Source organism: Protopterus annectens, chromosome 14.part0, assembly GCF_019279795.1.
Source record: "Protopterus annectens isolate FY-2018-M chromosome 14.part0, PAN1.0, whole genome shotgun sequence".
Classification (NCBI taxonomy): Eukaryota; Metazoa; Chordata; order Ceratodontiformes; family Protopteridae; genus Protopterus; species Protopterus annectens.
In genome coordinates, this window is record NC_056748.1 from 141,459,826 (window position 1) to 141,482,080 (window position 22,255).

The following is a 22,255-nucleotide window of genomic DNA, read 5'->3' on the forward strand; positions in this document are numbered from 1 at the left end:
CGAGCGCGTGGCTCTAAGGGATTTAGATTTACTGAGGTGGAGCATGTCCATTAATTCTGGGTTGGACATAGCTTTATATGTCAGGCATAGAGCGCCTCGAAGTAGGCGGTATGCAACTGAGTAGAGCTGGAGTTTTTTTAACCGAGCAGCATATGGCATCTGTTTGAGTCCCTTGATTCTCCTGGTGAGGTACTTTTGGGGTCTTTCTAATTGCTGCAGGTGTTGGGCAAGGTACATCCCAAAGGGGACATTGTATTCTATGATGGGCCAGATGAGGGATGAATAAAGGGGCACGATTACCTCTCTTGATCTAGATGTGAATCCTTTCATGATGAGGTGGGCTATGTAGAAGGTCTTTCTAACCACTTTGGCAATGTGGTTGTCAAAGGAGAGATTGCTATCAACTTGGGTCCCCAGATCCCTAATTACTTTCTCTGTACTTAATGGGTTACCACCTATGTGGTAATTTGTGGGCACATTGTTTTTGCCAAAGGGCATTTAGCTTTAGACCATGGCTTTGGCACCAGTTATCCGTCTCTGCGAGACCTTTTTGAAGGATGTTTGTGTCAGCTGGAGAGTCAATTATGGCGCCCAGTTTGCAGTCATCTGCGAACTTGGTGAGCCATAGTCCTCCCACGTTGGCCTGTACCTCAGAAAAGTAAATACCGAACAAGAGAGGTCCCAGGACAGAACCTTGTAGGATGCCACTTGTGACCAGTTTCGAGTCTGACATAGCCCCAGCAACTCTGACTCTGTGGGTTCTGTCTTTGAGCCAGTTTGCGACCCATCTTGTGACATAGGGATTTATATTTAGGCTGGATAGCTTATCTATGATGCCTGAGTGGGGTATTGTGTCAAATGCCTTTGCGAGGTCGAGATAGGCTGTGTGGACTACCTTCCCTTCATCTATGGCCTTGGTGACTGTTTCGAAGAAGTCGACCAGGTTCAAAAGGCAGGATCTGCCCTTGACGAAGCCAAATTGGGTAGGATCTAGTGTCTGTAGGTCCCCAATGTCTTTGTTTATGAGTTCCATGATGATCCTCTCCATAGCCTTGCATACTAGGCTAGTCAGGCTTATGGGGCGATAGTTTCCAGGGTCCGCAGAGGTGCCACCTTTGTGGAGTGGGACCACAGTTGCTGTACGCCATTCTTTGGGCACATATCCTGTAGTGAGGCTGAGATTGTACAGCAGTTTTACTTGAGGGATTAGTTCTTCCTGGAGTTCATGTAGGACACAACCCGGGACACCATCTGGTCCCATGGAAGCAGCGTTTTTTGCTTTGGAGAGGGCAGCCTTCACCTGAGCATCAGAGATGTTTGGAAGGCAGCCCTCTGCCGGGATAGATACTTGCTCTTTTGGGGGGGAGGGGGTGAAGAAGTTTGCACTGAACCTGTCTGCCAGGATATTGGCGATGTCTGTGGGTTCAGTGTATTTTTTGTCATTTAGAATCAACTCAGAACAAGTCTAGGAGTTGCATCCCAGGTTCCTAACATAACTGAAAAAAGCCTTATGACTGTCTTTAGTGTCCTATGCAATTTTTCTCTCGAAGCTGGCCTGGGAGGATTTTATGAGGGATCGTAATTTTTTGCCAGTACTGATCAGAGATGCCTTCCCTTTTAGGGATTTTGCTTTATCATGTAGTAGCTTCCTCCTTCTGTTGTACAGTTTATTTATGGCTGGGGTCCACCAGACTGGACGCTTGCCTTTGGATGATTGGGTCTTGATTTTGTTTGGGATAGCATGATCCATGCATTCCTGGAGATGTCCGTAGAATGCGTTTATATAGGATTCTGCAGTTTGGGCTGTAGTTTCCACTGGCTCTGGGGCCTTGAAGGATTCCACTTCGGTTTTGAGAAGTGTGAAGTTTGCTTTTGAGATGTTTTTCACTGTAGTTTTCTGGGCTGGGGGTGGGGTCGGGATGTGGATATCCAGTGAAATTAATTTATGGTCTGATCTTACCAATGAGGGATATACTTCTGCTATAGAGCATAGAGTCCCCATGTTGGTAATTATCAGGTCTAGTATGTTTTTCCCTCTTGTGGGAGTGGTGACTAGTTGTTCCATAGCATTTGAGTTTATAAATTCCAGGAACCTTTGGGCTAAGGTGCTGGGGCTTGAGTAATGCTCCCAGTCTATGTTTGGGTAGTTGAAGTCACCCAATATAATGGTGTTCGGAGAGATCTTCATGTTCTCCAATGTTTTCAGGAAAGCCGAGTGGGATTCCTGACTTTGAGAGGGTGGTCTGTAGGATGCTATAAACTGAAAAGCAGTCTTGCCCACTGTCAGTTGCACATGGATGGTCTCCGATACTTCGTGCAATGCCACTAATCTGGAGGTGTGGATATCCTTGATAAATATGGAAACTCCTCCTCCTTTTGTGGTTCGGTTCGGGTTTTGGGGTCGAAAAGCATGATATGAGGTATAACCTGGTAGTGCTGGGGTGCTCTCTGGAGCCTTGAACCAGGTTTCTGTCACTGCACAGATATCGATGTTCTCCATACTGAGGAGAGCTTCTTGTGCATGCATCTTGAGGTTAAGACTTCGGGCGTTTAGCAGCATTACCCTTAGTTTCTTGTTCCTTGTGCTGTCAATGGAGGTGGGTTTGACTTTTGAACCTTGCCTAAAAAAGGCACTGTGTGTGTGTGTGTGTGTGTGTGTGTGTGTATATATACACACACACACACACACATATATATATATATATATATATATACACACACACACACACACACACACACACACACACACACACACACACACACACACACACACACACACACACACACAGAGTGCCTAAAAGTCTTATTGGAAAGTTTTCCAGCAAAACTGTAATGCACTAAAAAGTAGTTCTAATCATCTAGACAACGTGTGGTGGGAATAATAAGAATGTTGAACTACGCGGTATAGAATGAACTGCGCATGTCGGAGAAAGAGGAAGTGAGTATCCTGTCAGTGCACATGACTAAAGTTTTATTTATGTCAGCAAATTCTTTCAAGCAGTAAACAACACAACTGCACATGCTCAGAAATACATGTTATGGTCTGCACTTGTTTATGAATTTTATTAAAACTGTTAGCTGGAACATGTGAACAGATCAAAATATATTCTAGTTTCTCATGAGAACATTTCACCATTGTAACATTACTAACGCTGAGTTGAGGAAGGATGTTTTATCTAACCTATTTTTAGGACATTGCCGTATTTCATTTTAAATATTTAGTAATGTTCTAGTCAATAACTACATTTACAGAACATAATAGTCATCATCTTCTTTCGGCTGTTCCCGTTAGGGGTCGCCACAGCAGATCAACTGTTTCCATTTCTTCCTGTCCTCTGCATCTTGCTCTGTCACACCAACCACCTGCATGTTCTCTCTCACCACATCCATAAACCTAATCTTAGGCCCTCCTCTTTTCCTGTTACCTGGTAGGTTCATCCTTAGCATCTTTTTCCCAATATACTCAGCATCCCTCCTCAGCACATGTCCAAACCAACGTAATCTTGCCTCTCTGGCTTTGTCTCCAAACCTTCCAACCTGGGCTGACCCTCTAATATCCTTATTCCTAATCCTATCCATCCTCTTCACACCCAGTGCAAATCTTAACATCTTTAACTCTGCCACATCCAGCTCTATCTCCTGCCTTTTTGTCAATGCCACTGTCTCCAACCCATATAACATAACATAACTGGTCTCACTACCCTCTTGTAGACCTTCCCTTTCACTCTTACTGGTACTCGTCTGTCACAAATCACTCCTGACACTCTTCTCCACCCACTCCATCCTGCCTGTACTCTCTTCTTCACCTCTCTTCCACACTCACCATTACTCTGGACTATTGATCCCAAGTATTTAAACTCATCCACCTTCATCACCTCTACTCCTTGCATCCTCACCATTCCTCTATCATCCCTCTCATTCACACACATACTCTGTCTTAGTCCTGCTGACCTTCATTCCTCTTCGCTCTAGAGCATTTCTCCACCTCTCCAAGGTCTCCTCCACCTGCTCCCTACTCTCACTACAGATCACAATGTCATCTGCAAACATCATAGTCCACGGGGACTCCTGTCTGATCTCGTCTGTCAACCTGTCCATCACCATTACAAATAAGAAAGGGCTCAGAGCTGATCCTTGATGTAATCCAACCTCCACTTTAAATGCATCAGTCACTCCCACCGCAGACCTCACCGCTGTCTCACTAGCCTCGTACATATCCTGTACCACTCTTACATACTTCTCTGACACTCCTGACTTCCTCATACAATTCCACAACTCCTCTCTAGGCACCCTGTCATATGCTTTCTATCATAATAGTAAACAACTTTTTATTGGATACTGGCAGTGGTCTGAAAGATAGCGCTTGCTATTTTCACTTGTATTTTCTTATAAAAATACCTGGATATGTTTGTTTGTGGAGACATTTCTGACTTTGGTTCTGTCCCCCACACATGATTTCTAATAAATATTGAAACTCTACCAAGACTGCCTACTTACACTATATAAAATAACAGCTAAAAGCAAATAAATGAAGCATTTTGCTGTGTATCATGAACCCCTTCAGGTTCTAGTTTATTTTCACTGAAGTACATTTTCTGAAACCTAACTGGCTGCAGCCTTCAAATGGCTGGGGCATATTTGCTGAAAACATATTTTGCAGATACGGTCAAAGAATACAAACTGTTTATTTATTTATTTATCTTTGTTTACTGGGAAAGTTGGACTGGGTAACACCCATTTTTATTGGAAGCCCAGGGTGAAAACCTCCATTTGATTACATTGCATTATACTAAATAAAATAATCAGCAACTAATGTGTCTGGCACAGGACTGTCAGAATATGAATATCTGGATAGTGTAAGCAGAAGCTGGTTTATATTACAGATATTTTATATTTTTTACATTTTGGTACTTAAGATTTGTGGCTTTGGATTGGATACATTTACTATACAACAGTTTTGTTCATGTTTACTACAATTGGCATGGAATATTATGTTAGACTTCAAACCATTTCTTGGAAAGCTACCTTTTTCCAAGCTGTGCCAAATAAATAAATAAATAAGGTTAAAACTTAAAAAAAACAAAAACAGCACAGGGGGCAAGGTCTCCTGCACTCCATCCTCCCACTAAACGTATTATTCTAAATGCAAGGTTCATTGTAATTTAAAGTTAACACCTAGTTGGGACTTGTGCGTACTGACTAATATATTTACATCAAATTACACAGACCTTGGAATTAGAAAAATAATTAAGAAAGTAAGAAGCCAAAATGGTGTCAGCACAATGTGTTTCCATGAAACACATTCCAGTCATCTGTGCAGCTTATTTAAAAATATTTGGCTGTTTAGGGATCTGACCTTCAAAAAATTAACTAAAACAGGCCTTTGTCACACGAATATATGTAGTGGTCAGAGCATGGTTAATAACCAAGACCGCAAGAGCCAGATCTTTGTCCCGATTAACTAAATATCTATATAAATATTATTCATAATAATTCACAGACAGACAGACACACACCACACACACGCACACACACTTATACACTTTTACGCATGTATACATAAATTTTCATGTATAACTGCAAAACCAATGGCATGCCCTAAATAAAAGTTTAATAAAGTATCTCAGTGATACCATCTGAGGTCAAAGAAGATACAATGAAACACTTAGTCCTTACAATATGTTTTTTTTTTTTTATTACCTGGAAAAAGAAAAATCCACAAGACAATCATACCCAGTCATAAACGTCATAAAACCAGCCCTGAATCGAAGTACACCAGGTAGTTTGTAAAGCTCATGCAAAACACTCCACTGTTAATGCAGTAAACCCACAAGACAGTTTCAACTGTGCGCAATATTCCCACGACATTTCACCCTGTTGTGACCACTTTTTGACTGATACAGAAGGAAAACCAGGTCATTGTCTCAAAGTGATATCAGTTTTACTGTCTTATAACCATTGGTGTTCTTACCACAGTATCAGTTAGTAAAAACATACAGTGCACATTACACAGATGGCTGTATTTAAATTCTCACTGTTTCAATGCAATTTTTATTATTTCATCCCATGTATCATTTGATGTGCCTTTTTTACAGGGGTGAGCTGATAGCACAGACTGATAATGTGACTTGTTCAGATGTGCACATGTTCTAGGCGGAAAACGTGGAAATCAAACCCATGACCACAAGATTTCACTCAGTAACACCTTATATTCCTCACCCTCTTTCCCACAATGCACTGCAATGATATAAAGATCACTTTTCTAGTAAATGGAGAAAGATAATGCAGACTGCATCAGAAATGGGATGAAACTCCAGAAGACTTTTAGAAAAAGAGCAACAAAACCCACTGCATCTATAGAGCATTATTGTTTTCAATGCAACAAAGGGAAAAGATGTTCAAATGCAGGTAGCAGTGCATACAAATATGAAAGAGCTTCAGTTAAAAGCCATTAGACAGGAACTTCAAATTACAGATATGCAATACAGACTACAGTAAACAGGCAGTACATGTCAAATTGCACGAAAACGAACACAAACAAACACATACTAAGAACTACATGATGTGATGGGCCACAGCAAATAACTTTAGAAGGATAACCAGAAAGCCCCGAATACCTATTACTCTTTATCAAATAATGTTTTTCAGTCTGTATGCAGCACCAAAGACCAAGTAGCGGTTACTCACATTAATCATGGTAAATACAGTGTACTGCATTCTTAAGTAATGGATATATTTATTTAGCGGAATGCACTAATTAACGGTGACTTGAATGTTTTCATATCTTTTAATGTAGATAAGAAGAGGAAAAGTACTGAATGTCCATGATTACTTAAAATATGCGCCAAATATTACGAGAACAAGTTATGGTTTTCCTCTACTTATTTTCGCTATTATAAAAACATTTGTAAAATGTAAGTGTCCGAAAAGTTAATCATTTTCAATGCATCATACAAGAAAGTAGATGGGGAAACCGATTTAAAAAAGGGGAAAAATCCCCTGACTGCAGGTCATAAATATACTATCAAGAAGTAATGATGACTTGATGGTTAACAAATACCACAGAAAAGCTAACCTGAAATATTATCATGACTGTCGCTAGTTCCTTAAACATTTCCTACATTTTGCCTAACTTGTGCTAAAGGAATCTCTGTCCCACAAATCCAATAAAAGCACTAAACACCTCGACTTTAGGACCTTATGCCACTCAAAACAAAATGGCACCATAACTAATGAATCAAATGCTTTTCCTAGTTCTGCTTGTACAGTGCCCCTCCCAACACACAAAGACACACCAGTAAGATACCAGTACAGATGCACTTTTTTATTTTTTTTTATTTAACATTTGTTTACCGGGAAAGTCCAACTTGGACACTTGGAACAAACCCAATTTTCAGCGGAGGCCAGGGGAGAAATGCTCTAGACACATGTCTTTGTAATGTGGGAGGAAATCGGAGCACCCAGAGGAAACCCACACGAATGCAGGGAGGACATGCAGAGTCAGCACAGAAGGCACTCCAGCCGAGAATCGAAGCAGAAAACCTCTTGCTGTGAGGCAACAACGTTACTGCTGCACAACTGCACCTTTCACCACCAATGTGTGTGGGGGTTCTGGAGTGAGGTTCATAGGTGAATACTAGCCTAGCTGCCCTTGTGGGCTATTTTAATCCTCGCTGATTTCCCTTTCAAAGATGAGAATCAAACCCAGGATTTTGTCTCCATGAAGTAAAGACCTTAACCATTACACCAACCCGCAGCCCCAGCCACATTCTTGTGCTGTGGAATGTTCGTATACATTTTGTGTAGCACCTGTCCACGTAGCACAGATGTTATGTTCATGTTCTTTCACAGAAGTGCACAGACTGTGGCTTACATGGGCATAATTACTCTTATTTTACTTGGGTCAGTATATCTGAAATTAGCCATAAAACACACACAATAAAGAGACTCAGCCTACATTGGACATCACTGTGATGTGTACTGCCCACTCCCAATGAATCACAGCCCTCATCACGTTTGAATCATATAAAAACCTTTGAAGGCATACAAACATATACGGCATAAACTGGGAAAAATATATCTGTATAAAGACCAGCTGATTCTGTCACATAGCCCATACATTTTCATAACATTTAACCTGTCACTTATAAGTAACTACCCAGCTACCTATTATGAGACAACAGAGTGTCCAGTGCCTCTCTCATTCACTCTTATATAAATAACTTTTTATGAGCCAACATATTAATCTATTTATGTACCTACTAATATAAATGTGAAAAGGAACAAATCTCATGATACTCCTAAAGTTCTGGTATTTCATAGTCAAATTGTGTCCCCTTGTTAATAGACGAATTGCTAATTCTAAAGATGAAAATAACTTAGTTATATTCCTCTTTTTGTGCATGTAACAGATGAGGATTTTGCCGTTATCTACAGCCGACAGTAAATGTCCTAAACCCTGCTGAGATTATTTAATATTGTGTATTAAGATTACTTAATACTGTGCATTCATCTTATGCTTGCAGCTATATATGTATTGTCAGCTAGGTGTCCATCTAAACTAATTTCTTTCCATACAATGATGTGCGCAACTTTCGTAGAAACAGTTCTATATTAAAGATGTGTTATCTCCTAAATGTACTTATATACATATAGAGGGAAAACTTGAGCACCACTGGAAAATACAGATAAGAAACCTGCAAATCCAATAAATGCCCCAATAACTGAAAAAATCTGATAAAACAGTGTCTAGATACCGAGCAGAAAAAAAAATTAAGCATTAGCACAGAGTACAAGCATTCTTCAGATACAATATTAAACTGTAAGGAAAACATAGAAAAAAAGTTGGACTACTGCATGCAAGCAATCCTGACAAAAATGACCTCATTCACTCATCTATGATGCTGTTATCCTAAGAAAATTATCCTTACACTACGCTTATTTTCAGCTGTCCATGTCTTGTAGCTGCAATGCCCTTCTGTCGGTATTCAATGGATTCTTTGCCACACTTCAATATCTTCCAAATATTAAGACAAATGAAATAATTACAAACACTTAAAAAAAAAAATAAAATATATATATATATATATATATATATATATATATATATATATATATATATATAAAACTGCTCATGCAATAATGCAAATACCTATTTTGTCTGTCTGAGATACTGGTGTAGCTACAGCTGCAGTCACACTCCTTCCACAGCTGTTGCAATATAACCATGTCAGAAAGTTCTAGAAGGAGAATGCCACACCTTCTCATGGGACTATATTCCACTTCTTTAGTACCCTTCCTAACTCCTCATTTCATTTTCTATCTTCTTTTCCCACCATCTAGAATATCCCTTTGCTTTACTGACACTATCCCCTCAGTTTTCATACCATCTGATATCTTCCCAAATGTATTCTACACTCTCTTATTTTTGTTATTTAGATTAAAGGAGTTGAAAACCCCAAAGCTTGACACCGTAAGATGCCTGTCCTATTTTTGCAACATTTCGGAGAGTTTTTAATCAGGAAATTTCCTCCAACCTAAATAGCCTTTCTCTTTGGACCTCTAAAATAAAACAGCACTACCTACTTCAAACAAACTGCTATAGTCTTAAAACGGTCACAGCGATGTCCATCCAAAACAGAAAAATATCGCCATCTTTAGAGCAATAATGGAGATGCTGCAAGATACCAAGCCACTAGAAGACCTATGTGGTTCTTTTCAAAATTTATCACACTACAAATGTTAAGTTTAAAACAAAATGACAAATTTACATGTATTCACACATACATTAGTAACGATAAAACCAAAAAAAGTCTGCAAGCCAAATAACGAAGATCCACGACCAGCCAAGCAAGAACAGCAATAAAATGATGTGTGAAAAACGGAGTCCTTTATTTAAAATAATCCACAAACAAACGTATCACAAGCGCTTTCGCTCAGGTAATCCTGAGCTTTCTCAAGTAATGCCATTCAATTACTAAACACACCTTATATATTGTGACAATCATATAATTAATTGAAAGTACCTGCTGTTAATTAAACTTTTAAAAGACCCTTACATATTTGAATATAAATAAAATGTGTTAAAAAACTGATTTATGTCAAGAAAAAGAGTGCTTCCTAAGCTGGAAATTAAACCATGTTAAATGTTGTATCTATAAGTTAATAGCCATTGTTTTATAATAAAATCTATGTTAAAATTATTTAAAAATACACAAACTTTTAAAAAGTCTATGTATCTAAATAACTTAAAAATATGTGTCCTTAATGTGATGTAAACCCCTCTTTCTTTCATTTACAAGTAGGGACTTTTGTTCTCTGTTACTATTCAAAAACATCCATAAACAATGTCTTAATCTAAAAAATCGCTAAATAGGAGCTGGGAACCGAGGATAAAAAATTGTTGATGCATATGTCCCTATCTAGATGTTACAACTAAATGAATAAACAACAAATAATAATGAATAAAAAATATGTATTCATTAAAGAAAAGTAGTGACCCTTTAATAGTATATGATGACTATAGCCTTGCCCTTCTAAGCTTCAGCACTGGTTTAATACTGATGATCCCGTTGAGCCCAGGTGATCTTCCTGCGTCCAACCTTAGCTGCCATAGTAACTTGCGGTACTCAAGTGTGGATTCCCAGTCACCACCCCTGATGTCTGGCTCGACTTGTTCTAATACAACAAATTTAATGTTGGACCCTGAAGAAAGAAGGGAATACTTATAGAAGGCATTTGTTTCTTTCTTTTTAGCCATGTCATAAAAATGTTCATAAATCCGTTTTCTGAACTCCCTTTCGGTTTTCCCCACATAAAAACTTTGACATGTGGTGCAAATACCAAGGTACACCACTCCTTTAGTAGCACAGGTATAAAAACCTGCTGGGTGTACCCTAAACCTCCTAGATGGAATATACATGGATTCAGCATTCATTATGGCATGGCACTGACTACAAGTACCACATTATTTATTATTATTATTATCATTATTATTTTCTTTAATGAATACATATTTTTTATTCATTATTATTTGTTGTTTATTCATTTAGTTGTAACATCTAGATAGGGACATATGCATCAACAATTTTTTATCCTCGGTTCCCAGCTCCTATTTAGCGATTTTTTAGATTAAGAAATTGTTTATGGATGTTTTTGAATAGTAACAGAGAACAAAAGTCCCTACTTGTAAATGAAAGAAAGAGGGGTTTACATCACATTAAGGACACATATTTTTAAGTTATTTAGATACATAGACTTTTTAAAAGTTTGTGTATTTTTAAATAATTTTAACATAGATTTTATTATAAAACAATGGCTATTAACTTATAGATACAACATTTAACATGGTTTAATTTCCAGCTTAGGAAGCACTCTTTTTCTTGACATAAATCAGTTTTTTAACACATTTTATTTATATTCAAATATGCAAGGGTCTTTTAAAAGTTTAATTAACAGCAGGTACTTTCAATTAATTATATGATTGTCACAATATATAAGGTGCGTTTAGTAATTGAATGGCATTACTTGAGAAAGCTCAGGATTACCTGAGCGAAAGCGCTTGTGACACGTTTGTTTGTGGATTATTTTAAATAAAGGACTCCATTTTTCACACACATACATTAGTAAATGAAGTGTACATATGCATGACACAGACAGGTGTGTACACATTGTGTGTGTCTAGTGTGTGTACTGATAAAAAGGTATACTAAACAGATGTACAAATCACAGTATATTTTATCCTCATCCCATGTGAATCATCACACATTTATCATCACTAACTGTGTCATCTACCAGTCAAATCCAGTATAATTAATCACAATAATCTGGGCATATATATGGAGCACATCAGTGCTTTCCCCCAGGTGCAATGACAAATCAGCAAGAACATAGTACTACAAAACTACAGATATACAGTGTGTGAGTACAAACTTCCAGATCTTCTACTTTTAAAGCTCTGCTCTCCATAAAAAGTATGTGGTCTTTCCATGTTTACCCATGTTTCTGTATCCTGGGAACTGGTATAGATAAATTATGGGGTTATGGGAGCTTGTTCATCACACAGGAGTTGAGTATGCTTGACCCCCCCCCCCCCAACAAAAAAATACTTTTAAAACTTTTGTTAGGCTATGTTCCCACCAAGTTGAATTCAGTGAGTTGATTTCTCAATGAGGGCAATCTCAGTAAAGCTTTGCTGAACTTGGCTGGAGTTTTCCTGTAAGCAGAGTATCTACCCTCCCCCCCACCTTCACCTGGTGCTGTTATTTACATAGACATGCTGAAAGCATTAATGTTGCCCCTTCACACTGTCCACAGGAATAACTGAGTGAGTGTTTCTGTATGTGATAGACAGGCATCCTGTCCAGAATTAGTGCTCTTGTTTATGCCCAGTGTATGCAGAAATGGGATCTACCTTCTCCCATGACCCTAAACAAGATACATATATTATCTGATAAGGAAAGAATGACTGAAAGAAAGAATAAAGGCTGTTTGTATGCATGCATGACAGTTTAAATACTAAACAGCATACAAGTGTAAATTAATGCTCATCTATCATGACAGTCCCATGTCAAAAAATAAGAAATATAGTTCATAAAGCTTAAGACGAAAAAGATCAGTGATGAGTTTTACAAACATCCACTTAATGTTTGAATTTAGAGCTCTGAGCATATCACACTAATCTATATCTTTGTATAAATCAACAAGCCTGGAGAGGTTACATCACATGCAACACTGACTCTCTTATGCAACAGAAGCAGCCTATAGCTTTGTCACTGACATTCCAACTGCCTTAGTCTAAAATGACATCATCTTTCATAATATACAGTGATTTCTGTTGATATTGCTGGCACGTTATGTATCTGACTCTCAAGCTGAGTCAAATAATAAAATGTTCATGGAGCAAAAAAGTAATTAAGGTGCAAGAATGTGGTGAAATGCACAAGTACCATCAATGAAACTTTGATAACATATATAAATGTTTGCTGATAAAATGCCCACAAAACACTCTTTGGTTTGCATATGAGGATGTCAACTAAATCAGTTTTTGACTGCACAGAAAAGACAATATTGTTACAGTTTTATGAGAGGATCCTTACCTGAAAAAAGTGACAAAGAACTGCACAAGGTCCATGATACTGTTGTGCTGAGAGAAAGCGATCTGTAAAGCACAGAAACAAAATTGATTGTATTACAAACATGAAAACTGTACTCAACACACTCTGTTAAAAGCAAATCACACATTAGTTCAACACACTTTTTGAATACAACACAAGTCACACTGAAATTTATCATTTTTAGTAAGTGACATTAAAATCAATTTTGAAACAAAGTTCAGAATGAACAGTCATGGAAAGATAGGAAGTCTGCATCACTCACTACAGAATACAATCTACTTAAATGGTTGGTCTCCAGCTAAGAGCACATTATGGTGACCTATTACATGGGCTATGAAGTGCCTTTGGTAGGGTGGTACCAGACAAGTTCACCAAGATAACAAATTCTAGCCTGAAATCTAAGAGGTGAAACAATTGAATCTCTCATGTGTCCACTTCTGTACTCAGACCTGTAAAGTAACTATCCCATTTTAGAATTTTTTCCAGCTTCCTGTACACATATACTAATACTCCATTATAGTAGCAAGCACAGGTTTGCCTGTAGGCTGAAAGAATGTCATATCTAAAAAGTGCACTGACATTCACTAACAAGTATTATCTAAGAGCAATGAAAACCTAACCATACATTTTCCAGTCATCTGACAACACTTCATAAAAGCCATTCCAGTTCTTGCTATGATTATTAAAGAAGATAAATCATGCATAGATTACAGTTGGGCATAAACTTTTTTTCTTACTATTAACAGTGCAAAGCCTTTTTCTGTTAAAGATTTTTTACCGATTGTTTCTGGACTGTGCTTACCTTTGGGCTCAACTGAACATGCTCTGTTTGCCCTCGCTTTGCTCGGGCTTACTCCGCTCTCCTATCCTACCCCCATTCCCACCCACCCCCACTGTCCCTAAATTTATAATTAAATTAAACCACACATTCTAACTCATTAACCTATAATATGCAGCTACCTAATGCAACACACCCACAATCACTTATTTCTTTCACTTTCCCCCCTCCCACCTCACTAACCATTATTTCATCCCTCACACTACTCTCTCACACCTACCACATCATTTTATCAATACACTTCTCTCTTTACTTAACGTAACACACCAACCCACCCATATTTTTCTCCTATTTCTCTGCTCTTCACCATGTCAGTTATCACCACTCTTCTGAGCAACTCTCTCCTTCTCATTACCTTCTACCTAGCCTCCCACTCCACTACCTTCATCACATCAAACATAACACATACCCTTCTCCTATACTCCCCACTATTACATACCATACAAAACCAAATATCCATTTTCACATCTGTTCTAACCTCTACACTAACTGTAACATGTTACTCTTCCACTGTAAATATGTCCATACCCCTAACCCTCCCTTCTATCCAGACTTATTTCATCGACTAATATCCAAGCTCAAACTCTCTCTTCTTCTACACTCGCTAACAGAAATCAAACTCCAAGCTGACATACGTCCTAACTCAGGACTCACACAGCTACTCCCACCCCAGCCAATAACACCCACGACACCTGCCAATACTACCCTCCACCTTCTTCCCCTAAAAAATTCCAAATCAGACTTGCTCATAACTAATTTTAACTTCAGAAGTATCACTAGTGAATTTCATACAGCCCTAGCTACCTACACTCCTGATATAGTAATTAGTACAGAGACATGGCTAAAACTCCACATTAAAGATGAGGAAATACTAGTGATTATAATATTATTAGATAAGACAGGCTGAACAAGTGTGGTGGAGGCATTGCCGTCATGTATAAAACTTTTCTCAGAATTGAAAAATGTATCTGTACTCCCCCTGATCTATCAGAAGCAGAAATTCTAACCACCTGATCTGAAGTAAATCCACATAAACCAATCATACTTATTGCCTCCTACCTACCACCAGGAAATAATCTACCTGCCACTGAAAGTCTCCTATCTTGGGCATCCTCTACTTTCAACCAAGAAACTATAGTGCTAGGCGATTTCAACTTGGACTGGCTATCTTGCTCATCTGACAACCCCTGCAATTTTATGAATCTATTCAATTTCACCCAAACTATGAACTTCCCCACTAGAATAGATAAACACACTAAGAATCTATTCTAGACTGGATACTAACCAATAAGCCCAACTTCACAAACCATGCTGGGTGCCTCCCTGATTCTCTCAGTGATCACTCCCCTACCTTTCAAGTAAGGAAACACATTCACCCCCCCCCCCGTAATGTCATTTTCAAACACGTACACAAGAAAATAAACGTTTCCTCTAGCATCTTAAATTCCCTACTTCAAAACTGCAACTGGTCACCTCTAAAATCATTCCACCTAAACCAAGTTGTTCAATATTTTAATGATACCTTCCTCAACATCCTTAATAACATCGCTCCAACAAAACAATTTTGCTTCAAAGCCAAAACCGACTTTGGATAACCAAAAATGCTAAATCTCTCAATAAAGAAAGGGATAGAGCTTAGACTGCTTATCAGACCTCCAAAACCTCAGAAAACCACACCTCTTACAAACAACTACACCATCTAAGAAGCAAATATTATCTGACAAAAAACTTATTTTCTACCTTATCAGCAAAAACACATAAATAACCCACAAAAAATTTGGCAAAATCTTAACTACCTCCGCAACCCTGGCAAAACCTCTACCCCTGCACCATCTACAACAAATAGCACTGAATGTTTAGCATCCCAATTTAACTCACATTTCATCACAACTATCACCTTTAAACAACAACAAATCTAACCAACCCCTTACAGTGCCTACCTCCACTAACTCTAAACCCAACTACTTCTCTTTTGAACCCATATAAACCTCTTATATCAAAAAACTCTAATCAAAACTAAAACCTGCCAGTCTAGCAGGTGACCAACTCCCTAGTGACTTCTTAAAACCTGCTGCAAGCCCCATCGCCTATCCCGCATCTATCCTAATCAATTGTTCCATCGCAGAACAATATGTTCCCATACTATGGAAAATATCACATATCACCCCCCACAAGGTATGCTCATCTAAAGATCTCTCTAATTAATAGACCACCGCCGTTCTCTCACCCCTAGCCAAAATCTTAGAGAAATGTATCTATAAGCAGCTCCTACACCACCTCATTACAAATAATCTATCACAGCACGGCTTCCATCGAAAACACAGTACCTCCACAGCCATCATAAGTCTCACTAACTACATCAACCTCCTCAAAAACAATGGACAACTAGTCTCTACTATATTCCTTGATATGTCCAAAGCTTTTGATATGATATCCCACCAACTACTACTCAACATTCTAGCCTCCTTCAACCTATACTCTACAGCTCTCAAGTGGTTCATTAGCTATCCTACTAATTGACAACAGGCAACTAAATAGGGTAATAAACTCTCCACATGCCCCCCAGTCTCTGTTGGGATTCCATCCTTGGCCCTCTCCTATTTATTATACTCACAAATAGTCTAAACACTGCCACTAAATCTGCATCTATTATTCAATATGCTGACAACGCTACTCTTACTTGCTCTGCTCCCACACCCCAAGAACTCCAGGATAAACTACAAAAATCATTTATAGATATTTAAAATTACCTAAATGAACTTCAACTCATCCTAAACCCAAACAAAAAAGTTAATGATCTTCTCCAGAAGGAAATCCAAGGCAAACTCATCTCCTCTCTCCATCTACTCCACTAATGGCACTGTAAGAGAATCAGTTAACCAAACAATAGACAACAACCGAGCATTCAATAAACACATATCACTTACAGTAAAAAACGTTCACATCAAACTTGGTGCTCTATATAGGGCCAAACCTTACTTTACTCAAAATGCCAGACTAGCCACAGCCAGATCCCACCTCCTATTTACTCTTCTCTGCTGTTCTCAACTTTTCACTAACCTGCACAAGTCTGATTTACATCTACTTGATTCCTGCTATAACAAAATAGCAAAATTTGCTGCTAATATACCCAACAGGACCCATCATTGCCTTGCTTTTCAAAAACTACACTGGCTTGAATTTCCCAATCTGTTATTGGTCAATCAGCTCACTGCTCTCCACTGTATTATCCACAAACCTGAAAACTGCCCTGCACTCTCCAGCCTAGTGCAACTAAATACCAACCCCAGAACCTTCAGATCACCCAATAAACTTATACTCACCACTGCCCACTGTATTACCCATAAACCTAAAAACTGCCCTGCACTCTCCAGCCTAGTGCAACTAAATACCAACCCCAGGACCCTTAGTTCATCCGATAAACTTATACTCACCATTGCCCACTCTATTACCCATAAACCTAAAAACTGCCCTGCACTCTCCAACCTAGTGTAACTAAATACCAACCCCAGGACCCTTAGATCATCCGATAAATTTATACTCAAGGTTACAAAGTCCCATAATTACTTTGGTGACTCTCTTTTCCTTCAAAGTAGCCAAACAGTGGAAACTATTACCACAGAATGTCCTAAAAAACACAGATCATCATCTACCTCTCTGTACTTATTTTGTATTTATTATTGCATCTACCTCTCTGTACTTATTTTGTATTTATTATTGCATCTACCTCTCTGTACTTATTTTGCATTTATTATTGCATCTACCTCTCTGTACTTATTTTGTATTTATTATTGCATCTACCTCTCTGTACTTATTTTGTATTTATTATTGCATCTACCTCTCTGGACTTATTTTGTATTTATTATTGCATCTACCTCTCTGTACTTATTTTGTATTTATTATTGCATCTAACTCTGTGTACATATTTTGTATTTATTATTGCATCTACCTCTGTGTACTTGTTTTGTATTTATTATTGCATCTACCTCTGTGTACTTGTTTTGTATTTATTATTGCATCTACCTCTGTGTACATATTTTGTATTTATTATTGCATCTACCTCTGTGTACATATTTTGTATTTATTATTGCATCTACCTCTCTGTACTTATTTTGTATTTATTATTGCATCTACCTCTCTGTACTTATTTTGTATTTATTATTGCATTCACCTCTCTGTACTTATTTAGTATTCAATTATTAATGTGGGCTTTAATACTTGTTTTTTTTATCTTGTTCTTGTAAATTGTCTTAACTTTTATGTATCATTTGGAGTTTTTCTCCCCGGGCCTCCTCTGAAAATGGGTTCCTGACCCAGTCAGACTTTCTTGGTAAACACATGTCAAATAAATAAATAACGATGGCACAGTGGTGCAACGGTAGCTTTGTCGCCTCACAGCAAGAGGTTCTCCGGTTCGATTCTCAGTTGGGGTGCCTTCTGTGTGGAATCTGCATGTCCTCCCTGTGTTTGTGTGGGTTTCCTCCAGGTGCTCCGGTTTCCTCCCACATTACAAAGACATGTGTCTCGAGCATTTCTCCCCAGGCCTCCACTGAAAATTGGCTTTGTTCCAAGTGGACATTCCCGGTTAACAAATGTTAAATAAAATAAATAAATAAACATGACAAAGAGGAATAAAGCCCTGACCTCAGCCTAGGTAAGCAGTGTACAATTATTGGTACACTTGTTTAATGTGGTGATATGTTATGGACAGGAATACCACTCCAGGTGGGGGGGGGGGTCATCTTGAATTTGATCCCTAGTACAGGTTGGAGACATGCAGGAGTACATTTTCCAAAAGAGGGAATAGACAAAGGGCCCTGTCCGAACCGCTGTGGAGGCAACATGCTACACTTGTATGCCCCCCATTGGATGTCTCCCCCCTGGCCTTTAATAGGTGTGCATGGGGGAAGGAAATGGCCTTCCTCAGTGGCAACAAGATGCTGTACCAGGAAACACAGTGACTTTACTGGACCGGAGTATATTTAAGTCCAGGAATGGAAAAGGACCCAGTGGGAAAACTGATGGTGAGCTGTGAGGAGAGAGTGGAGAAAAAGTCCTGTATAAAGCGCAGAATAAGGTATGTGAAATTACCGTATGACACAGCAATGAGGAACATTTCTTAACAGCAAGAAATGCAGCTACTTGATTGCCCAAATTAGGTAATTTTATTAGCGGTAAAACACAAATATCATTAAGCAGAAAAAGAAACCAAATGTACTCAGTGCCTCCAGGGCACTGCTGGCAAGTTTGAAACTTCAAAGTAAAGGATAATACAAATCCTCCTCTTTCTCCTGTTTGAATCTTGGCTTAGGGTGCTTAATGTGGTTTGTCATCAAAACTGAAGTCCTGCAACAGCAGGATGAAAGCGCTTGACTGAATTTGCCTATTGCTTTTCTGTTCTTTTTTTAATAAAGAAATTTACCACCATTGGGTTCCAGCTCTTGCTAACTCTCTGTTCACTTTGGATTTTATGTTGGTTACCATGTCAAGTGAAACTTAAAGAAAGGATTATTGGACATACGTCAGACATAACGAGTTTAGTGAAGGCAAATGGTTTACAAAGCATACAATAGGGAATGATGAAAGACCACTTTAAATTTGCAGATTTATAAGTGGTTAAGAACTGTGACAGAGGTGGGGATTTGGTAAGCAGAACAGAAGCTCTAGATGTAAAATGGATGAATATTTTAAGGCATTATCAGCTACCAGGTTTCAATGAAATGTATAATTTAAAACCCTTTTTAAAAATGCGACCACTGAAATAATGCATGTTTTTACTGTTTTAAACCAAGATGTTTGATTGGCACTGATTTGTTTGCCTTTAAGATGTGATTATGTTAATGAGAATGATGTCACTGAATGAGGTTATTTAAATTGCTCTGTTTTTGCAAGTTTTAAAGATGATGAAGCAAGTTGTGTGAAAGCTATTGTTGAGCTAGTTGTTTTGAAGTTTATATATTAAATCTGTGAAATACCTGTTCTTTCTGTTGAACAGCTGTATACTACTTATGTATAGATATGTTACAAAACGTGATAATATGAAGTAAACCAATTACATATATCTGTGAAAATGCATCAGCAAAAAAGCTTTGTAGGAAGCAGTTTCATATGTGCCCAACAGACTTGCTTTAAGAAAAAACTTAAACATCTTTTTTTTTTACTAAATTCAGTATATAACCATAATTTTGCCTATCTTTTTTGTATTTATGCCCTCAGATTGCACCCTCATGGGTACAATATGCTGGCTGAGGATAAATCCTCAGTTGTTTCCTAACAGGATGGGAGGTACTGCTGTTAAATAAAAGCAGTGAGACGGAATCATACTCCAACTAAGTTCTGTTGTTCAGAAAGTCACACATACTGTGACTAGGTTTGTCACACTTACTAGAAATTAGGCGTTGGACTTGTGTATATGCTATGGAAACCTTTCCATGAGTCTGAACACTGTTCATACTTTAGTCATTGGGTCATTGTACAACAAGCTTAGCAAATTCCTCTACAGATGACAGTGGTCAAGGCCAGAGCAAATAATGTTAAAGAAATAAGCCTAAAGGAAATATGTTAAAAACACAATAAATCATCACCACCACCACCACTGGATCAAAGGAGATCTCTAGACTATCGACCCGGAGGTCATTTCAAGCCTAACCGTTTCATCCCAATGTAATACCAATGATACTCCAGTCAATACCCAGGATTGTATTTAGTAATGACTGCCTATGTCCAAGAGGGTCATGGATGCTATCCCAGGTAAGAATTTACGGTGCCCCATGCACTCGTCCAGGTTCCTTTTGAACAGTGTCATAGAGGTGCTCTGCTTCACATGAATTGGCAGTAAATTCCAAAGACGCGGCAGTTGCTGGGAGACAAATCTGTCCCTCAAGCATGTCTTATTCAAGTCGCAGGCCATATTTAGGTCCCTGAAATGACTGGCACTACTCCCGTTTGATTTACAAATGTGTAGCAAATTCATTAGGTTTGAGTCAGAGATTTCTTTATAAGCCATTGGACTCCTCTAACACATCTATACGATACTGACTATAGTGACAGGGACATTAGTCAGTCTGTGTAAGGCACATGCTGGAGACCTTTGATCTTCTCAGCTGGGAACCTCTGAGGTTTCTCCAATTGCTGTAGGTGCTTTATACAGAACATGCCAAAAAGGGCCATTATACTCCGTTATGGGCTTGATTAGTGATGACTATAGAGGGGTTATAACCTCTTTTGCTCTAGAGGTGATGCCTTTACTAATCAAGCATGCTACGTAGAAAGCATTCCTTACTATAGGAGACATATGGTGGTCCAAGTTTAGGTCACAGTCAACTTGTGATCCCAGATCCCTTACCACTTCGTAAGTACATAGGGTACTGTTGTTAATTTGATAGTGTGAAGAAACATTGTTTTTACCGAAGGGAATCATGATGCATTTCTTTGGATTCAGTTTGAGACCATGACTAATACACCAGTCACTGATCTGCAAGAGACCCTACTTGAGTATACTGATATAATTTGAGGATTTGATAATTACACCCAGTTTGCAGTCGTCCAAGTTTTGGCCTGAACTTCTGAGAAGTACATACCAAACAGCAGGGGGCCCAGCACTGACCCTTGTGGCACCCTGCTGTTGACAGGTCTGCTGATTGATATGGAGTCACCCACTTTGTTAGTGTATTTGACCTGTCCAAGAGCCAGCTGGCAACCCATCTTACAACAAAGGAGTGTACATTCAGTTTGCCAAGTTTATGAGTGTGGGATTGTGTTGAGGGCCTTGATCAAGTCGAGGTACAGTGGATATAAAAAGTGTACATACCCCTGTTAAAATGCCAGGTTTTTGTGATATAAAACAATGAGACCACAATAAATAATTTAAAAACTTTTCCCACCTTTAATGTGACCTAAAAAGTGTACAATTCAATTGAAAAACAAATCTGTTAGGGGAAAAATATAAAAAATAAAAAATATACAATAAGCTGGTTGCATAAGTGTGCGCACACTTAAACTAATACTTTATTGAAGCACCTTTTGATTTAATTACAACATTCAGACTTCTTGGGTAGGAGTCTATCAGCATGGCACATCTTGACTTGGCAATATTTGCCCACTCTTCCTTGCAAAAGCGCTCCAAATCAGTCAGATTGCAAGGCTATCTCTTGTGCACAGCCCTCTTCAGGTCACCCCACAGATTTTCTACTGTAGTTACGTCTGTGCTCTGGCTGAGCCATTTCAAAACTTTAATTTTCTTCTGGCGAAGCCATTCATTTGTTGATTTGGATGTATTCTTGGGGTCATTGCCATGGTGAAA

General features: G+C 38.5%; 1 protein-coding gene across 1 annotated transcript in view; it reads right to left on the reverse strand.

Annotated features, from left to right (window-relative positions):
* Positions 1–22,255, reverse strand: part of ATRNL1 (attractin like 1) — a gene marked incomplete in the record, with an annotated part of 6,064,901 nt that overhangs the window by 1,623,605 nt on the left and 4,419,041 nt on the right. The window contains 1 exon segment of the mRNA XM_044055896.1: positions 13,098–13,159. Coding sequence (XP_043911831.1) covers positions 13,098–13,159 — 62 coding nt within the window.